Here is an 18,920-nt window from a genome sequence, read left to right on the forward strand (position 1 = left end):
TACAAATGACTGTAGAGAATATATCTACCCCTCCTTCCTATTTTCCCCACAAGAACCCTGCGAGGTGGATTGGGCCAAGAGAGGGGTCGGGGGGGTGGGGGGGGCTGAGAAGCGGATTGTAAAGGCCAGTCTAAATCAACGAGGAAGCCGGATTCACTTAACAACCGTGTGTCTAACTTAACAACCACAGCGATTCACTTAACAGCTGGGGCAACCAAGATCATAAAATGGGCAAAGCCCGCTTAACTAACGTCCCGCTTAGCAACATAACCTAATTGTGGTCGTTAAAGGGTACCTGGAATGGCTCAAGCTGTCCCTTTATTTTCCCCTTGGACCTCGAGAGTGGACAGCAAGAACGGGAACCACCCCCCACCCCCCCCGAGTGAATTTTCTTCGCGTCAACTGGAAAGCCAAGGCAATCCTCTCAAAATTCAGCCCAGAATTTTGCTTGCAAGTCGTCAAGGTCGCTAAACAGATCACCTTTGACCTGACTCGATTTTACAATGCCAGTGTCACCGTGGTCATTCATTCATTCATTCATTCATTCATTCATTCATTCATTCATTCATTATATTTATATGCTGCCCTTTCCCCCCAAAGGGGACTCAGGGCGGCTAACAAATCAAATCAGGGAAGGGGGGTGTACAGACAAAAAATAAAAAATAAAAACGATACATAACAATACATAATTTAAAAACACACAACAGTCATACCATTCGAGGAGGGGGGCAAAAGCTCTTTAGCCCCAGGCCTGTCGGAACAGCCAGGTTTTAAGGGCTTTGCGGAAGGCCTGGAGGGTGGTGAGGGTGCGAATCTCCACGGGGAGCTCGTTCCAGAGGGTCGGAGCAGCCACAGAGAAGGCTATCTTGGAGGAAGCTAGCTATCTTGACCCCTTCCAGTCCGGCTTCAGACCTGGTTACAGCACAGAAACCGCTTTGGTCGCATTGACCGATGATCTCTGGAGGGCCAGAGATGGAGGCTATGCGTCCATCCTGGTTCTCCTTGACCTCTCAGCGGCTTTCGATACCATCGACCATGGTATCCTTCTGCGACGACTGCGGGAGGTGGGAGTGGGAGGCACTGTTCTGCGGTGGTTCTCCTCCTACCTCTCGGACAGGTCGCAGTCGGTGTTAGTCGGGGGGCAGAGATCGTCCCTGAGGCCCCTAACATGCGGGGTGCCACAGGGTTCGGTCTTATCCCCCCTACTATTTAACATATACATGAAACCGCTGGGCGAGATTATTCGGAGGCACGGGATAAAATACCACCAATATGCGGACGATACGCAATTGTATCTGTCCGCCCCGTGCCAACTCAATGAAGCGGTGGACGTGATGAGCCAGGGTCTGGAGGCCGTTAAGAACTGGATGAGCGCTAACAAACTGGTACTCAACCCGGACAAGACCGAGTGGCTGTTGTGTTTCCCTCCCAATAATTTGGCTAATACACCAACGCTTAGGCTGGGGGGTCAAATTTTATACCCCTCAGACAGGGTCCGCAACTTAGGAGTCCTCCTGGACCCACAGCTGACTTTTGATCACCAGCTGTCAGCTGTGACCAGGGGGGCATTTGCCCAGGTTCGCCTGGTCCGCCAGTTGCGGCCCTACCTAGACCGGGGGGCTCTCACAACAGTCACTCGAGCCCTTGTGATCTCTAGACTGGAATACTGCAATGGGCTCTACATGGGGTTGCCCTTGAAGTGCATCCGGCGACTACAGCTAGTCCAGAATGCAGCCGCGCGAGTGATAGTGGGCGCACCGCGGTTCGCCCACGTTACACCCGTCCTCCGCGAGCTGCACTGGCTACCTGTTGGTCTCCGGGTGCGCTTCAGGGTACTGATGACCACCTTTAAAGCACTCCATGGTAGTGGATCTGGGTACTTGAGAGACCGCCTTCTGCCGATTACCTCCCTAAATCGACCAATTAGATCGCACAGACTGGGCCTCCTCCGAATTCCATCTGCCAGTCAATGCCGACTGGCGACTACACGGAGGAGAGCCTTTTCTGTTGCTGCTCCGACCCTGTGGAACGAGCTCCCCATGGAGATCCGTACCCTCACCACCATCCAGACCTTCCGCGCAGCCCTCAAGATCTGGCTCTCCCAGCAGGCCTGGGGATAGGCTTTTAATTTACCCACCCGAGTGTTTGATTGCTGAATGAAAGTTGTGGTTTTACTATTTTTTCTTTGTTCACATATTGCTTTGTTTTTGACCTCGCACCCCCCCTCCCCTGTGGTTGTAAGCCGCCCTGAGTCCCCTCAGGGAAAAGGGCGGCATATAAATCCCAAAAACAAACAAACAAACAAACAAACAAACAAACAAACAAGGCTCTCCTCCGGGTAGTCGCCAGTCGACACTGGCCGGTGGATGGAATTCGGAGGAGGCCTAATCTGTGGGATCTAATCGGTCTAGTGGAGGTGATTGGCAGCAGGTGGTCATTGAGTGAGTCCCGGTGTCATTAAGCGAAAGGGACACAAATTGCAGTCAGATGACTATGAGAAGCTACATCCAGACGCAAAGGTGATGATGATGATCCCGCCACACACAGGTGGTGGGTGTGTAGGGTGTGTGTGTGTGTGTGGCAGTTGTCACTTCGAGGAAGGGTTGCAAGTCATTTTGGGGAGGTCCGTCGTAACTCTGAACCGTTGTTAAGCGGCCTATCCGTTAAATGAGAAGGGGCCTCTTACCTTCTTCTTCTGCCCAAACTCCTCCTCCACGAGGCTGCTGATGCCGAACTCCTGGTCCATCTCCTCCAAGAGCTTGGCCTGGGTGAGGAATTTGATTTGATTTGATTTATTGCATTTCTATGCCGCCCTATTCCCAGAGGGACTCAGGGCGGCTCACAAACCAAAGTAAGGGGCGGGGGATACAAACAGGAGGAAAACAACAGACAAACAACTGCAACAATTTTAATAACAATCAACAACCACACAATTCGAGCGGGGAAGGAAGGAGCAGCCAGCATGAGAGGCAGGAGGGGCTGCTCCAAGCGTCTGGAGGAAGGCATTACAGAGAACAGCCTTGGCTTAGGATCACAATTAAGACGTCACTCAAGATGTCGCCAGCTGCCCCACTTTGGTCATTTAGAAAAGAGAGACTTTCGAGGCCACTTTTGGCCAAAAGTTAAACTGTGCTAAAGCCCAGAGGTCGAAGGAGAAGAAAAGCCGGATCTAAGGTTTTCACGTCCAAAGAATCTGGTTAACTTTTCACTTGTCCATCACTTGTGGACTTCAACTCCCACAACCCCCCAGCCATCACTTGCGGACTTCAACTCCCAGAATCCCCCAGCCATCACTTGTGGACTTCAACTCCCAGAATCCCCCAGCCAGTGTCCACAAGCTTTGCTGACTGGGGAATTTTGGGGGTTGATGCCCACAAGTCTTACAGTTGGAGACCCTGCCTTGCCATAGAAGAGGGGTTCCCAACCTTTTCTACACCCCCAGAACGCTTCTGATATATTATCGCACCGCTTACAAAAGTAAATACCGGGTATGAATTATGCATATACATTATAATTTTGAAATTTCAAAATTGCACACACACACCCTTGAATATTATCTTGCACCCCCGGCTGGTCACCCCTGCAGTAGAATCATAGAATCCCAGGGCTGGAAGGGACTTTGGAGGTCTTCTAATCCAGTGTTTCTCAACCTTGGCAACTTGAAGTCCTGTGGACTTCAACTCCCAGAATTCCCCAGCCAGCTATGCTGGCTGGGGGATTCTAGGAGTTGAAGTCCATAGGACTTCAAGTTGTCAAGGTTGAGAAACACTGTTCTAATCCAACCCAATGCAGCCCAACCTTTCCTTGAAAACCCCCAGGGCTTCAAAAGGCCCCCAGCACTGACCCTCTTCTCCGCCATCTCTTTCTCCAGCTGCAGCTTCCGGCTTCTCTCAATCCAGGCCGCCGTATCGTCCAGCCAGGGGTCATCTTCACCCAAGGATTTGACTTTCCTAAAGACACAAAAATACCAGCCGCTTACGGGAAGCTCTCGTCCCAGCCCTGAGATGACCAGGGAAGGCGGAATTTACGAAAGCAGATCCAGCCAAGAAACATATATAGTTAGGCCAAACACAGGCAGTCCTCGACTTACAACAGTTTGTTTAATGACCGTTCCAAGTTCCAAAAGAGGGGCTTACGACTGCTGAGGTCACAGGATCAAAAGTCAGGCACTTGGCGACTAACTCATCTTTACGACGGTGTCCTGGGCTCAGCCGATCCCCTCTTGCCGCCTTCTGACCAGCAATGAGGAAGCCACTTAACGACCGTGTGACTAACTTAACAATGGCAGTGATTCACTTAACAGCTGGGGCAAGCAAGGTCGCTAAATGGGCAAAGCCCGCTTCACTAAGGCCCCGCTTAGCAACATAACCTGTGGGCTCAATTGTGGCCGTGAAGTCGAGGACTGCATGTCAATTAGAAGCAGTTTTCAAACAGCGAAGAATCAAAAGGGCTACCCGAGTTTCTGGTTTAAAAGCCGCTTCTCCTTGGCGGCTGCTAGCTTCTCCCGGATCTCCTCCCGCTGCCTGAGGGCGATGGGGTTGATGACCTCCGCAGCCACTGGGTCCTCCTTGCTCCCGGTCTCTGTAGGGGGAGGAGGAGACAATAGGGAGACCAGGTAAAATGAGCTTCACTGCCTAAAACTGTGTTTCTCAACCTTGGCGAAGCTGGCTGGGGGATTCTGGGAGTTGAAGTCCACAGGATTTAAAGTCGCCAAGGTTGAGAAACACTGACCTAAAACAATGATAAACAAGGCAGAGTTCAGCTAGTTCTTGTTCTAGGAAAAATGTGATAAATGCACTTTTATGCCCCTTCATTTTTTTTCTGCTTTTGAAATATTACATTTAGCAACAATAAAATGGAAAAACTTTTGTAATATCATTTCTCTTTTCCTACTTTCTCTCTCTCTTTCCCTGCCTCTCTCCTTCTCTGCTTCCATCTCTTCCCCCCCCCTTTCTCTCTTTCCCTCCCTCTCTGTTTCCCTCCCTCTTCCCCTCCCTCTCTCTTTCTGTTTCCCTCCCTCCCTCTCCCTCCCTTCCCCTCTCTGTTTCCCTCCCTCTCTTTCTCTCTGTTTCCCTCTCCCTCTTTCTTTCTCGAGATCCGGACCCTTACTACCCTCCCGGCCTTCCGTAAAGCTATTAAGTCCTGGCTGTTCCGGCAGGCCTGGGGCTGCTGAAGTATCCAGCCCCACTTTAATTATGAATGTTGTTGTAATTTTAAATTGTTGTATTGTCTTATATATCCCCCCTCCCTTTTTATTGTAAGCCGCCCGGAGTCCTTCGGGAGTGGGCGGCATACAAAACCAATAAATACTAAATACTAAATAATTCTCTCCCTCTCTCTCCCTTCCCCTTCCTCTCTATCTTTCCCTCCCTCCCTCTCTCCGCCCCCCTTGTTGGAGAAATGCGATGGAGCTGGGCTGGGGCGATGGCACATGTGCCCACAGAGAGGGCTCTGAGTGCCACCTCTGGCATACGTGCCATAAGTTCGCCATCACTGGCTTAGATGAACACTAAAGGGGACTGAGCCCAGTTATTGTCCAAGTTCCACCAGTCGCAAAGACGAAAACTGCCAGCTGGGCTCAAGGACAAAATAAGTCAGCCAAACTCTGTTTTTATAGCAGCCACCTCTGCAAACTTAACTGTGGCTCTGTTCACTCATCTGTTTGCTCTCCCAAACAAGGAAACTGTCAGGCTTGCAGCCATCTTTTCTTTTGGGTCTTTGGCTGCCACACTTTCTATTATTCTACTCTGCATTTTCTATGGTGGGAAAATGAGAGCGGGGATTGTATGGCGTTAGATGATAGGTAGCCATAACAACATTCTTTCTAGAAAGCCAAGGTCATCCTTTGTCTCTGCACCTCTGCACCCGGCCGGAACTGAATGGGTGGAACTACCAGCAGGGCAGTGGGAGATGGGACCATGGGATGGACTTGTGGGTGTGGGGGCAAGGTCTTGAACTTTCAACTGGGTGGGGGAAAACAGGGAAGCTTTCAGATTCGGGTTTTCCCAGATGTGCCAACATGGCTCTCTTCATAAATGGGAACTTTGAGGAATCTGTTACCTCGGGCTCTGATTTACTTTTGGGTGCCATTTGGAACCCTGACATTGATCGGTTTTGGCTCAGCTGCTTGGTGAGCTCAGCTTGCGTCCTAGGCCAGAGGGGAAAGAGGAGAGTTGGATATGGAGAATCCCAACCTTCAGTCAATCCTTGCTTTTTCTTTCTTGCCGTTCCACTTTAAGACGGGCGTCCCAAAAGTGTTTTTTTCAAGAAGGAAATGAACTTCATGTTTTTCTTTGAAGACTTTTCGCTTCTCATCCAAGAAGCTTCTTCAGCTCTGGATGGCGGGGAATGGAAGGATTTATCCTCCTTGCAGACAGCTGGTCATTTGCATCCTTTTAGAGGGTCATTGAGGCCACCTGAGGTTTATTTGTATTTCTCAGGCCTCAAGGACCCTCTAAAACAGTGTTTCTCAACCTTGGCTACTTGAAGATGTTTGGACTTCAACTCCCAGAATTCCCCAGCCAGCGAATGCTGGCTGGGGAATTCTGGGAGTTGAAGTCCAGACATCTTCAAGTGGCCAAGGTTGAGAAACACTGATCTATGTATTAGTTATCTATCTATCTATCTATCTATCTATCTATCTATCTATCTATCTATCTATCTATCTATCTATCTATCATCCATCCATCCATCCATCCATCCATCTCCTATCTACTCTTATGTATCATCTCTAACACCTCTCTCTCTCTCTCTCTGTTATCTATGATTTACCATCTATGTCAGTGTTTCTCAACCTTGGCCACTTGAAGATGTCCGGACTTCAAGTGGCCAAGGTTGAGAAACACTGCTCTAAAAGAATGCAAATGACCAGTTGTCTGCAAGGAGGATAAATCCTTCCATTCCCCACCATCCAGCCAGAGTGGAAGAAGCTTCTTGGATGGGAAGCGAAACATCTTCAAAGAAAAAAAACAGAAAGTCCAGTTGCTTCCTGAAAAAGCTCCTTTGGGACAACCGGGACCTGGATGACTGAAAATCTCTCCAGACTTTTAGCCATACAATTTGGGATGGGAGTAGGAACGGATTTCCAGGAGGGGGGTGGGGAGAATGCAACTATAGGAACCTGGAGCATCACTGATCTGAGAACACAAATAAACCTCCAAGCCCAGTTTCCTCTTGAAAAAAGCCCCTTTGGGACAACCTGGATGACTGAGAATCTCCAGGCATTTAAAGCAGGGGTTAAAAAGCAGAACATTGGCAATTCCAGAAGGCCTTGACTAATTTTACAAGGAAAGCGATTGTTTTGCAGGCAGGATGCAGTGGGCCAGTCCAGACCAAAATTGCCACCAGTTCAGTGGGAAAACCTGATAAAACAGCTGCTGAAGAAGCAGAGAAAATACCCCATGAAATAATTCCTACAAGCTCACAAGATTCTTGCTACCATACAGTAAAAAAAAACAAAAAAAACAGGGATACTTGATTTTGGATTAGATGAAATAACAAAGAATTTGTCACAGACGCCCGAAGAACGTAAGCAGGAGACAAACGAAGCCTCCGTGGCAAAACGACAGAAGTTGAAAGGCCAACTTACCCTTCTTGATTGTGTTGATCTCCAGAGGCTTCAGCCCAAGTTTAGCTCGAAGTTTACTATTGAGAAAGAGAGGGGAAAAAGCAACAAAATGCATGTAATTTTGTGCACCCGTTGTTGGACCAAAAAAACAGAATCTCTGCGGGGTCCCTGGGGCTCCCAGGTTTCTTGAAAATGTTTCATTTCCCGACAAGGTAACACCATCAGTTAAGAGGTGGCTTTTCCTCTCTGAAAATCAAACAGTAACTGATGGAACGTAGGATCCTAGGGCTGGGAGGGACCTCAGAGGCCCTCTAGTCCAACCCCCTGCTCAAAGCACGAGACTTATGGCAACGCAATCAAATGGTTGTCCAATCTTTTCTTGAAAGCCTCCAAGATCAGTGTTTCTCAACCTTGGCTACTTGAAGATGTCTGGACGTCAACTCCCAGAATTCCCCAGCCAGCATTTTCTGGCTGGGGAATTCTGGGAGTTGAAGTCCAGACATCTTCAAGTGGCCAAGGTTGAGAAACACTGATCTATGTATTAGTTATCTATCTATCTATCTATCTATCTATCTATCTATCTATCTATCTATCTATCTATCTATCTATCTATCTATCTATCCTCTATCCATCCATCCACCCATTATCTACCTATCTATCATCCATCCATCCATCCATCCATCCATCCATCCATCTATCTATCATCTATCTATCCTCTATCCACCCACTATCTATCTATCTATCTATCTATCTATCTATCTATCTATCTATCTATCTATCTATCTATCTATCTATCTATCTATCCTCTATCTATCCATCCATCCATTATCTATCCATCCACTATCTACATCCATCCACCCATTATCTATCTGTCTATCCACCCACCCCATTATCTATCTATCATCCATCCATCTCCTATCTACTCTTATGTATCATCTCTAACACCTCTCCCTCTCTCTGTTATCTATGATTTACCATCCATGTCAGTGTTTCTCAACCTTGGCAACTTGAAGATGTCTGGACTTCAACTCCCAGAATTCCCCAGCCAGCGAATGCTGGGAGTTGAAGTCCAGACATCTTCAAGTAGCCAAGGTTGAGAAACACCGCTCCAAGTGATGGAGCAGCCACAACTTCTGGAGGGAAGCCGTTCCGCTGGGGGGATTGTTCTCACGGTCATTTCTCCTCATTTCTCTTGGGTGAGATTCCATCGGTTGCTTCTTGGGAATAAGTCAAACCCCCTTTCTCTATGGAAGCCCCTCAAATACCGGAAGGCGGCTGTGGTGTTTCTCCAATCCTTCTCTGACGTTGATTGGACATGCCTGGCTCTCTCAACCGCTCACCAGTCGGTTTGTCTCCAGATTCTTCATCATCTTGGATGCTCTTCCGACCTTCTAGCCCACCTTGGTGACTTTAAGTCCTGTGGACTTCAACTCCCAGAATCCCCCAGCCAGCGCAGCTGCGCTGGCTGGGGGATTCTGGGAGTTGAAGTCCACAGGACTTAAAGTCACCAAGGTTGAGAAACACTGTTCTAGCCTGTGTTTTATATCGTGGTGACCAGGACTGGATGCCGGATTCCACTCAAGGAACGAGCAACTCAGGCATACAGGAAGCAATGGCCGAATCAAGCAACCAGCCACAACCCTCTCTTGTATGTAAACAGCAAACTGCCTCCCTTCTGGCACTGATGAAGTTCCCTAGTTGGGCCATGAAACGTCTGCAAGGAAACAGCCAAGCTCAGAGAGCACCAAGGACCCCCCAGTCCTCCTCCTCCTTCCCTCCCCATGAAACCCCTCTCCCTTCTAGCACTGATGAGGTTCCCTAGTTGGGCCATGAAATATCTGGAAGAAAACCACCAAGCTCAGAGAGCACCAAGGACAGCCAGAGTCCTTCTCCTCTTCTCTGCAAACCCCGGTTCTAGCACTGATGATGTTACTTAGTTGGGTCATGAAATGCCTTCAAGGAAATCACAAAACTCAGAGAGCACCGAGGACCCCAGAGTTCTCCTCCTCCTCTTCCCCTTCTTCTCCTCCTGTCCTAAACACCCTCCCTTCTAGCACTGATGATGTTACTTAGTTGGGTCAAGAAATGCCTTCAAGGAAATCACAAAACTCAGAGAGCACCGAGGACCCCAGAGTTCTCCTCCTCCTCTTCCCCTCCTCCTCCTCCTGTCCTAAACACCCTCCCTTCTAGCACTGATGATGTTACTTAGTTGGGTCAAGAAATGCCTTCAAGGAAATCACAAAACTCAGAGAGCACCAAGGACCCCACAGTTCTCCTCCTCCTCTTCCCCTTCTTCTCCTCCTGCTGTCCTAAACACCCTCCCTTCTAGCACTGATGATGTTACTTAGTTGGGTCAAGAAATGTCTTCAAGGAAATCACAAAACTCAGAGAGCACCAAGGACCCCACAGTTCTCCTCCTCCTCTTCCCCTCGTCCTCCTCCTGCTGTCCTAAACACCCTCCCTTCTAGCACTGATGATGTTATCCACCTGGGTCAAGAAATGCCTGCAAGGAAATCACAAAACTCAGAGAGCACCAAGGACCCCACAGTTCTCCTCCTCCTCTTCCCCTCCTCCTCCTCCTCCTGTCCTAAACACCCTCCCTTCTAGCACTGATGATGTTATCCACCTGGGTCAAGAAATGCCTGCAAGGAAGCCACCAAGCTCAGAGAACCCCACGGTTTAACCTTAGTTACCAAATCTACCCATCTTCTGTTGGGACAGCGGCTCCCAAGGTGACTTTTTTCTTTAATTAACAGATTTCTATGGGAAAATCCAAGGCCTGTCAGGAAAAGGACAGAGCTGGCAGCGGAGAAGTATTTTCCCAAGCACAGATATGCTCCCCTCTTCCTCCCATCCCCACCAACTGCACCCCAGACTGCAGGGTTGGGTTGTACAGGGAGATATATAGTCATAATAACATTCCTTTCTCCACGAGTCAAGGACAGCTTGACCTGCATCTGGAGGGGTGTGACTGGGAGGCATCTCCAGTTGGGACGGGGCCTGATTGGACCATGGGATGGACATGTGGGCGCTGGGCAGGGACGTGGGGAAAACCTGGAGCCTTTCAGATTTGGGTTTTCCCAGATGTGCCAATATGGACCCCTCATAAAATGGAGTCTTCTTTCCTTGGGGGGGTTTCATTTGGAACCACGACACAGAAACCCGCAGAGGATTAGCTACAAGAGGGGCGTCCCAGATATAAAGCCAATTTCCCAATGGATTTAATTCACTCACTTTGTCTCCTCGATGCTGAGCGAGGCGTCTCCTCCGGACGAAGACTTCGAGCTAACCGCTATTTGGGGATGAAGACAGGGAGAGAAATTAGTCAGCACCGGGTAAAGATTGTGAGTTGGCAACTATCTCATGAGTTTGGGTTTTTTTTGCACAACTTGATCCCCAAAATGGTCAGATTTCAGTTCCTTTTGGGAGTTTTGAGACCGGTCTACTCCAAAGAGAAAACTGAAGGGCCTGTACAGTTGGCACCTCAGAGACACCCACCAAGGAAATAGCTCTGAAACAGGTGTCCTACTTGAGGAAGGACAATGCAATATGAATATTCAATTTTTAAAGGCTAGGAATATTCTCTCTTCAGCAACCTCTTCCACAGCTTAATTTAATTTAGTTATCAATTCAGCATACCACGGTTTGATTGCACCCACGGATTCTCTCAAATCCACGTTGGCTGCCAATTTAGATCTTGCCGTGTAAGCTGGGATTTTCGCAGCACCGAATGCTTTAAGCCAGTGTTTCTCAACCTTGGCCACTTGAAGATGTCCGGACTTCAACTCCCAGAATTCCCCAGCCAGCGAATGCTGGCTGGGGAATTCTGGGAGTTGAAGTCCGGACATCTTCAAGTGACCAAGGTTGAGAAACACTGCTTTAAGCTGAGAAAAGCAAACTCAGGGAGGAGGAAATAGGCCCCTCCCTAAAATGGGGGAGGGGGTTTACAACCTGTGGACATGGCTCTCTCAGGAATTCTGGGAGTTGAAGTCCACTAGTCGTACAGAGGCCATAGTTGCCCACCCCTAAGGACAGACTTGTCTTCCCTCAACTTCCTTTGAGCCTCACCATTCTGACTTAAAACCAGATTCCTATTTATTTTATTTATTCATTTATTAGACTTATATACTGCTTCATAGGGCTTTCAGCCCTAAGCGGTTTACAGATTTTTAGCAAATTGAGTCAGCAAATTGCCCCCACAGCCTGGGTCCTCATTTCACCCACCTCGGAAGGATGGAAGGCTGAGTCAACCTTGAGCCGGTGAGATTAGAACCGCTGAACTGCAGATAACAGTCAGCTGAAGTGGCCTGCAGTACTGCACCCTAACCACTGCGCCATCTCGGCTCCTATTATGGGATTTAACTCATGGGAGAAGATGGAATATTTGCCACCATCATTTGTAATGCAAAAACATTTTTTTAAAAAGAATTAAGAGTAGAATGAGCTGGAAGGGACCTTGGAGGTCTTCTAGCCCAGCCCCCTACTCGAGCAGGAGAACCTACATACCATTTTGGATAGGGTCCCCCTAAAAACCTTCAGTGTTGGGAGCACCTGCGATCTCTGGAGGCAGTTTAATTTAATCTAGTGTACAACAGAGACAAGTGCAGGCAGTCCTCGAGCTAGGACCACAATTGATCCCAAAACTTCTGTCGCTAAGCGGGTTTCCCCCCCCATTTTATGACCGAGCTTGCCACAGTTGTTAAGCGAATCACTGCAGCTGTAAAGTTAACAACTCAACTGTTAAGCTTCCTCATTGACTCTGCTTGTCAGGTCGCAAAAGGGGAATTATGTGGCCCCGGGACACCGCGACTGTCATAAGCACACGCCAGTTAACAAGCGTCCAAATTCCGATCACGTGGCCGGGGGGGGGGGGGGATGCTGCAACAACGGTTGCAAATCACTATTTTCAATGCCGTTGTAACTTTGAGCACTCACTAAATCAGTGTTTCTCAACCTTGGCAACTTGAAGATGTCCGGACTTCAACTCCCAGAATTCCCCAGCCAGCAAATGCTGGCTGGGGAATTCTGGGAGTTGAAGTCCGGACATCTTCAAGTTGCCAAGGTTGAGAAACACTGCACTAAATGAACTTGCTGTAGCTTGACCACTGCATGTAACGTCCTGGAAGATTTACAGATAGTTCAATGCATCTCCGGATTAAACTGGCTTGTCAAAAATTCAGGAATTACATGGAAAAATGGGAGGAAATCCTCCGATGCCGCCTGTCTGGAGCGCCTCCTTCCTCATCCTCATACAATGGGGATCATAAGCGGTTGCATCAAATCTACTCCCCGTCTGGAGTCACGTTGCGCCACCAGCTCTATGGAGGCGGGAAGCCTCAGGGAAGGAGGACAGCGAAACCATGAGAAAGCCACTTCTCCCTCCCTGCGCACACGGATCCCCCTCGGTGCCAGGCTCAAACCCCAGGAAGCCCCCCCTGGCCCTCGCTCGACAATGTCAACCCGGGGTGGAAAGCCAAATGGGCTGCTGAAGGCCCAGGTGGAGGCAGTTACGGAGATGACCCTACACCAGTGTTTCTCAACCTTGGCAACTTGAAGATGTCTGGACTTCAAGTCCCAGAATTCCCCAGCCAGCGAATGCTGACTGGGGAATTCTGGGAGTTGAAGTCCGGACATCTTCAAGTTGCCAAGGTTGAGAAACACTGTCCTAGACACTGTTCAATGTTACGGCAGCATGGAAAAAGTGACGTGACCGAATGCTGGCTGGGGAATTCTGGGAGTTGAAGTCCAGACATCTTCAAGTTGCCAAAGTTGAGAAACACTGCCCTACACAAACGGTGACAGGTTTTGACTTTCTTTGCCAGCAATGGTCAACTCTGATCCCCACCCAACATGGTGCCTGCCTGGACTCCTTGTTTAAGTGCGGTCTTGCCTCTACCCCCCCCCGAGTGTGACTGTGGTGCTCCTTGACAAAATATCCCCCACACTGTGACAGAGTGTCCACCAAGAGCTCACCGGTACCAGCCCAATGCCTGATTTTTTTCAACATAGAATACCCTGTCCTTGAATGGATGGGTAGTTAACATTCAAACTACTATAAGTCCATAAAGGGACGCGGTGGCTCAGGGGCTGAGATGCTGCGCTTGTCAATTAGAAAAGTCGGCAATTCAGTGGTTCATATCCCTAGCGCCGCGTAACGGAGTGAGCTCCCGTGACTTGTCCCAGCTTCTGCCAGCCTAGCAGTTCGAAAGCAGATTAAAAAATGCAAGTGGAAAAACAGGAACCAGCTTTGGTGGGAAGGGAACAGCGTTCCGTGCACCTTCGGTGTTGAGTCATGCCGGCCACATGATCACGGAGACGTCTTCGGACAGCGCCGGCTCTTCGGCTTTGAAACGGAGATGATCACCGCCCCCTAGAGTCAGGAACGACTCGCAGATAGGTGAGAGGGGAACCTTTACCTTTAAAAGTCCATGTATTTGCCATTCGCTAAATAAATAAGGGATTCCTTGTGCATTCCATGGGAAAAGCAGGGGAGGAAGAGCACTTTGGCATCCCAACTGCCAGGCTCTTATATCCTGCTCCATCATTCATGAGCCTCTTTGCATCCGGAGCCTTCTCAGGCATGAGGCTCCCAAGAGCTTTTCTCGGAAAAAGCCAGGCTTCAGCAAGTCCTTGGAGAAAGACGACTCGGCTGCTTTCAATAGGAATGAGGCTTTGCAGAAATAAATCCCTTTGGAAAGCTTGCCACTCGAGAGGTTGTGGGAACGCAACGAAGGCCAGGATAGTACATTAGGCAATTCAGGCATTGCGTCACATGTGAATGCAGTGAGGCTGCAGGGTTAAGCCAAGTGTAAGATGAAGCATGTGGGGTGAAACCACGACGACAGCTGGGCCCTAAAATTTCTGTCGCTAAACGAAACATTTGCGAAATGAATTTTTGCCCCCTTTGACGCAGTTGTTAAGCAAATGACCTAAGCAGGGGGTTGGACTAGAAGACCTCCAAGGACCCTTCCAACTCTGTTATTCTAGTCAGTACTATTCTAAATCAGTTTTTTTTAAAAATAAAATTTATTTTAACAAAATGCTTTTGGACTAAAGATCTATCCAAAGAGTAGTTTTCTATTTAAGATACATTAATAGTTTTGTTTATTCAGCATGGAACGGAGCTGAGTTATGTAGCATGAGGCTGTATAACCTGCAATATTTATGCAACTCATTCAACGAATTCAACCCCTGTAAGCTAAATAGGAAACCTTCACTTTGTTTGCAAATAATCGTATTAAAGATTCTAACTACCAGCACGAATGAGTCCCTACATTGAAAGAACACTTGACGATGCAGATCCATCAGGGTGGCAGCGCCTGTTAGCGGGCATACACTCACCCGCTGCCCGCCACGTCCCTCACCTGGTTGTGTCCCTGCCACATCACCAGCCGTCCCATTAAAGTGAACGGGACTGTCGGTGAGTCAACAGCTGGTCAGAAGGGGAGCCACTCTGGGAGTGAGATGATGGCGGCTGTTTAAAAAAATATGATTTAAATCGAGTTGATTTCAATCAAGCCTTTTTACTAATGATTTCAATCGTGATTTAAATCAAATTCACCCATTCTGGCAACCAACGCAGCTCCCTCCAAAGAAGTGACAAATGTGCAAATTTGGACTGGCACAAAACTACGCATGATGCTGAGTTTTGAGCCAGCTGAAGCTTCCGGATGGTCTCCCAGGTAAGAGCGCATTATAATAGTCCAAATGAGAGACCACAAGAAGGGCCTGTTGGCCCAGCTATGTGTTACAGCTAACGCACTTCCACTTACGAGTACGGCAAAAGCTGACTCCATGCCCCATACGCCCGAGGATACTTTTCTCCGTCAGTCAGTCAATTCATTCATGTGTTAGCCCAACCGGAGAGCCGTCAAGTCAACATATGCACAACAGTTAATCATTATACCTGGCCAGAAAAACATCAAGCAACTTTCTTGCAATCACAGTTCCTAATGACGCCTTAGAGCAGCGGTCAATACAATACAATAGCAGAGTTGGAAGGGACCTTGGAGGTCTTCTAGTCCAACCCCCTGCCTAAGCAGGCAACCCTATACTGTTTCAGACAAATGGCTATCCAACATCTTCTTAAAGACTTCCAGTGTTGGGGCATTCACAACTTCTGGAGGCAACTTCTGTTCCACTAATTGTTCTGACTGCCAGGAAGTTTCTCCTCAGTTCTAAGTTGCTTTTTTCCTTAATTATCTTCCACCCATTGCTTTTTGTTCTGCCCTCAGGTGCTTTGGAAAATAGTTTGACTCCCTCTTCTTTGTGGCAACCCCTGAGATATTGGAAGACTGCTATCATGTCTCCCCTGGTCCTTCTTTTCATTAAACTAGACATATCCAGTTCCTGCAACTGTTCTTCATATGTTTTAGTCTCCAGTCCCCTAATCTTATTTGTTCCTCTTCTCTGTACTCTTTCGAGAGTCTCCACATCTTTTCTACATCATAGCGACCAAAACTGAATGCTGTATTCCAAAAGTGGCCTTTCCAAGGCCTGATAAAGTGGTATTAACCCTTCATGTGATCTTGATTCTATCCCTGTTTATGCAGCCTAGAATTGTGTTGGCTTTTTTGGTAGCTGCTGCCCACGGCTGGCTCCTATTTAAGTGGTTCTCCACTAGGACTCCAAGATCCCTCTCACAGTTACTGCTATTGAGGAAGGTACCACCTATACAGTACCTGTGCATTTGGTTTTTCTTGCCTAAATTTAGAACCTTACTCTTTTCACTGTTGAATTTCATTTTGTTAGATAGCGCCCAATGTTGAAGTTTGTCGAGATCCTTCTGTATCTTAAGCCTGTCCTCTGGAGTGTTGGCTATTCCTGCCAGCTTGGTGTCATCTGCAAATTTGATGAGTTCCCCATTTATCCCCTCATCCAGATCATTGATGAAGATGTTGAAGAGTTACTGGGCCTAAAACAGAGCCTTGGGGTACCCCACTGCATACCTCCCTCCATGTAGATGGACAACTTTTTAAAGACTTGGTGAACTTTAACTCCCAGAATTCCTCACCCAGTGCAATGTGGGAGTTGAAGTCCACCAAGTCTTAAAAGCTGCCCATTTTGGGGATCTCTGCCATGGGGAGACCCCAAAACCTTTCTTCCATCAGCCACTTTTTGATCTATCCTTTCATCACTGAATCTCAGCCAAAGATCCTCTAGCCATCTCAAAAAAAATCAACAGAGTAAATACAAGAAAAAAGTCATTCTCACAGCTTTGAAATCAGGGGAGGGTGGAGTAGTTGAAGCCCCCCCTCAACGAGCAAAGATGGCTAGGGAATTCTGGGAATGGAAGTCCATTTTCAGGTTGCGTGGAAACTGAGGAAAAAGGGCTGTAGGCAGTGCTTCAGAGGGCCATAAATCGAGGACTACCTGTATGTGATTTATTAGATTTAGGGCACCCTACAGCCCTTTTTCCTGTTTCCAAACGTTAAAAGTTACAATATCACTGAAAAAAGCGACTTCTGACCGTCTTTCACACTTACGACCGTTGTGACATCACCACGGTCCCATGATCAAAATTCAGACCCTTGGCAACTGACTCGTATTTCTGACGGTTGCAGTGTCCTGGGGGGTCATATGATTCTCCTTTGTGACCTTTTGGCAAGGGAAGTCGATGGGGAAGCCACATTCACTTAAAAATCATATTACGAACTTAACAACTGTAGTGATTCGCTTAACAACAGGGGCAAGAAAGGTTACAAAAACAAGGCCAAAAACACTTAACCAGGGTCTCACTTAGCAACAGAAATTGTGGACTCAATTGTGGTCGTACGTCGAGGACTACCTGTATAACCGATGTCAATTCCGATCATCCCTTGAGGCAAAGCAGCGCCAACCGACAAGCTATTTGCATAGCAGAATATCGGTAGTCCTCGACTTACAACCATTCGTTTAGCGACCATTGAAAGTTACAATGGCATTGAAAGAAATGACTTCTGACCGTTTTCACAGTTACGACTGTTGCAGCATCTACATGTGATCATACAGATGATCAAAACTCACGACATTTGACAGCTGATTCATATTTATGACGGCTGCAAAATCAGTGAGGAAACCAAATTCACTTAACAACTGTATTATCAATTTAGCGACCGCAGTGATTCACTGGACAACCGTAGCCAGAAAGGCAGCAAAACTCACGTAACTGTCTCAGTTAGGAACAAATTTTGGGCTCACCTTTGGCCATAAATTGAGGACTACCTGTAGTTACGCAGAAACAGGTAAACCTCGAATTACAACCATTCGTTTAGCAATCATTCAAAGCTGCAAAAGCACTCAAAGCGACGACTTTCAACCACACCTCATACTTGCGTCCTTATGGTCATGTGATCATTTCGGGGACTTGGCAGCTGACTCACAGTTACAACAGTGGCAACGTCCCCTGGGGTCACGTGGCCCCCTTTTGCGACCTTCCGACAAGCAAAGTCCATGAGGGAAGCCACATTCACTTAAACAACTGGGTTACTGACTTTATCAACTGCAGCAATTCACTTAACGACCGTGCCCTGAAAGGTCGCAAAACGGCTCAAACCTGACAGTCACGGCTCAAATCTGACCTCACTTAAACTGTCTTAAAATGTCGTCCTAAGTTGAGGACTACCTACGGTCACGTGATCAAATTTGGGTACTTGGCAGATGACTCGCAGTTATGACGGTCGCAACGTCCCATGGATCACACAATCCCCTTTTGCGACCTTCTGACAAGCAAAGTCCATGAAGGAAGCCACATTCACTTAAACAACCCGGTTACTGACTTATCAACTGCACCGATTCACTTAACGACCGTGACCTGAAAGGTCGCAAAACAGCTCAAACCTGACGGTCCGCTTAACTTATCAAAATTTGGGGCTCAGTTGTGAGCGTAAGTCGAGGACTGCCGATGCTCCCTGCCCGTTCACGCCACCCCTGCGAGGTAGGCCGCTGAGAAGCCCTCCCCCCCCCCGAGTCCGCACCTGCGCCCTGGGCGCCTTCGTGGCCCTCGTCCCGCTTCTCCCGCTGGCTCCGCCGCCCCGACTCGCCCTCCTGTCCGGCGGCGGCGCTGCTGCGGCTGCCCCGGGTGGAGGAGGAGGCGGCCTCATCCCCGCCGCCGCCGCCCCGCCGGCCGCTCCGTTCGCCCCGGCTGCGGCTCCTCTTGCTCCGCCGCTCGCTGCCTCCGCCGCCGCCGCCGCGGTGCTTGTGCTTCTTGTGCTCGCGGTGGCGGGACGAGGAGGAGGAGGAGGCGGCGCCGCCCGCCGAGGAAGACGAGGCCGCGGGCGGCGCGGAGTCTTCGGAAGCTTCGCTGCGGTCGCGGTGCCGCTTGGAGGAGCCCATCGCGAGAAAATGGCGGCTCCCTCCCCTCCCCAAGCGGAGG

At 48.7% G+C, this 18,920-nt stretch overlaps 1 protein-coding gene across 1 annotated transcript in view; it reads right to left on the reverse strand.

Moving 5' to 3' along the window:
• The window catches only part of SART1 (spliceosome associated factor 1, recruiter of U4/U6.U5 tri-snRNP), a 41,857-nt gene extending 22,937 nt beyond the window's left edge, over positions 1-18,920 (reverse strand). The window contains 6 exon segments of the mRNA XM_087702934.1: positions 2,687-2,764; positions 3,845-3,950; positions 4,455-4,581; positions 7,589-7,644; positions 10,802-10,859; positions 18,523-18,920. Coding sequence (XP_087559060.1) covers positions 2,687-2,764; positions 3,845-3,950; positions 4,455-4,581; positions 7,589-7,644; positions 10,802-10,859; positions 18,523-18,880 — 783 coding nt within the window. The 5' untranslated portion in view covers positions 18,881-18,920.

The sequence above is a fragment of the Thamnophis sirtalis genome, unplaced genomic scaffold, assembly GCF_051295495.1.
Source record: "Thamnophis sirtalis isolate CommonGarterSnake01/CBP01778 unplaced genomic scaffold, rThaSir2_p1.2 scaffold_18, whole genome shotgun sequence".
Classification (NCBI taxonomy): domain Eukaryota; kingdom Metazoa; phylum Chordata; class Lepidosauria; order Squamata; family Natricidae; genus Thamnophis; species Thamnophis sirtalis.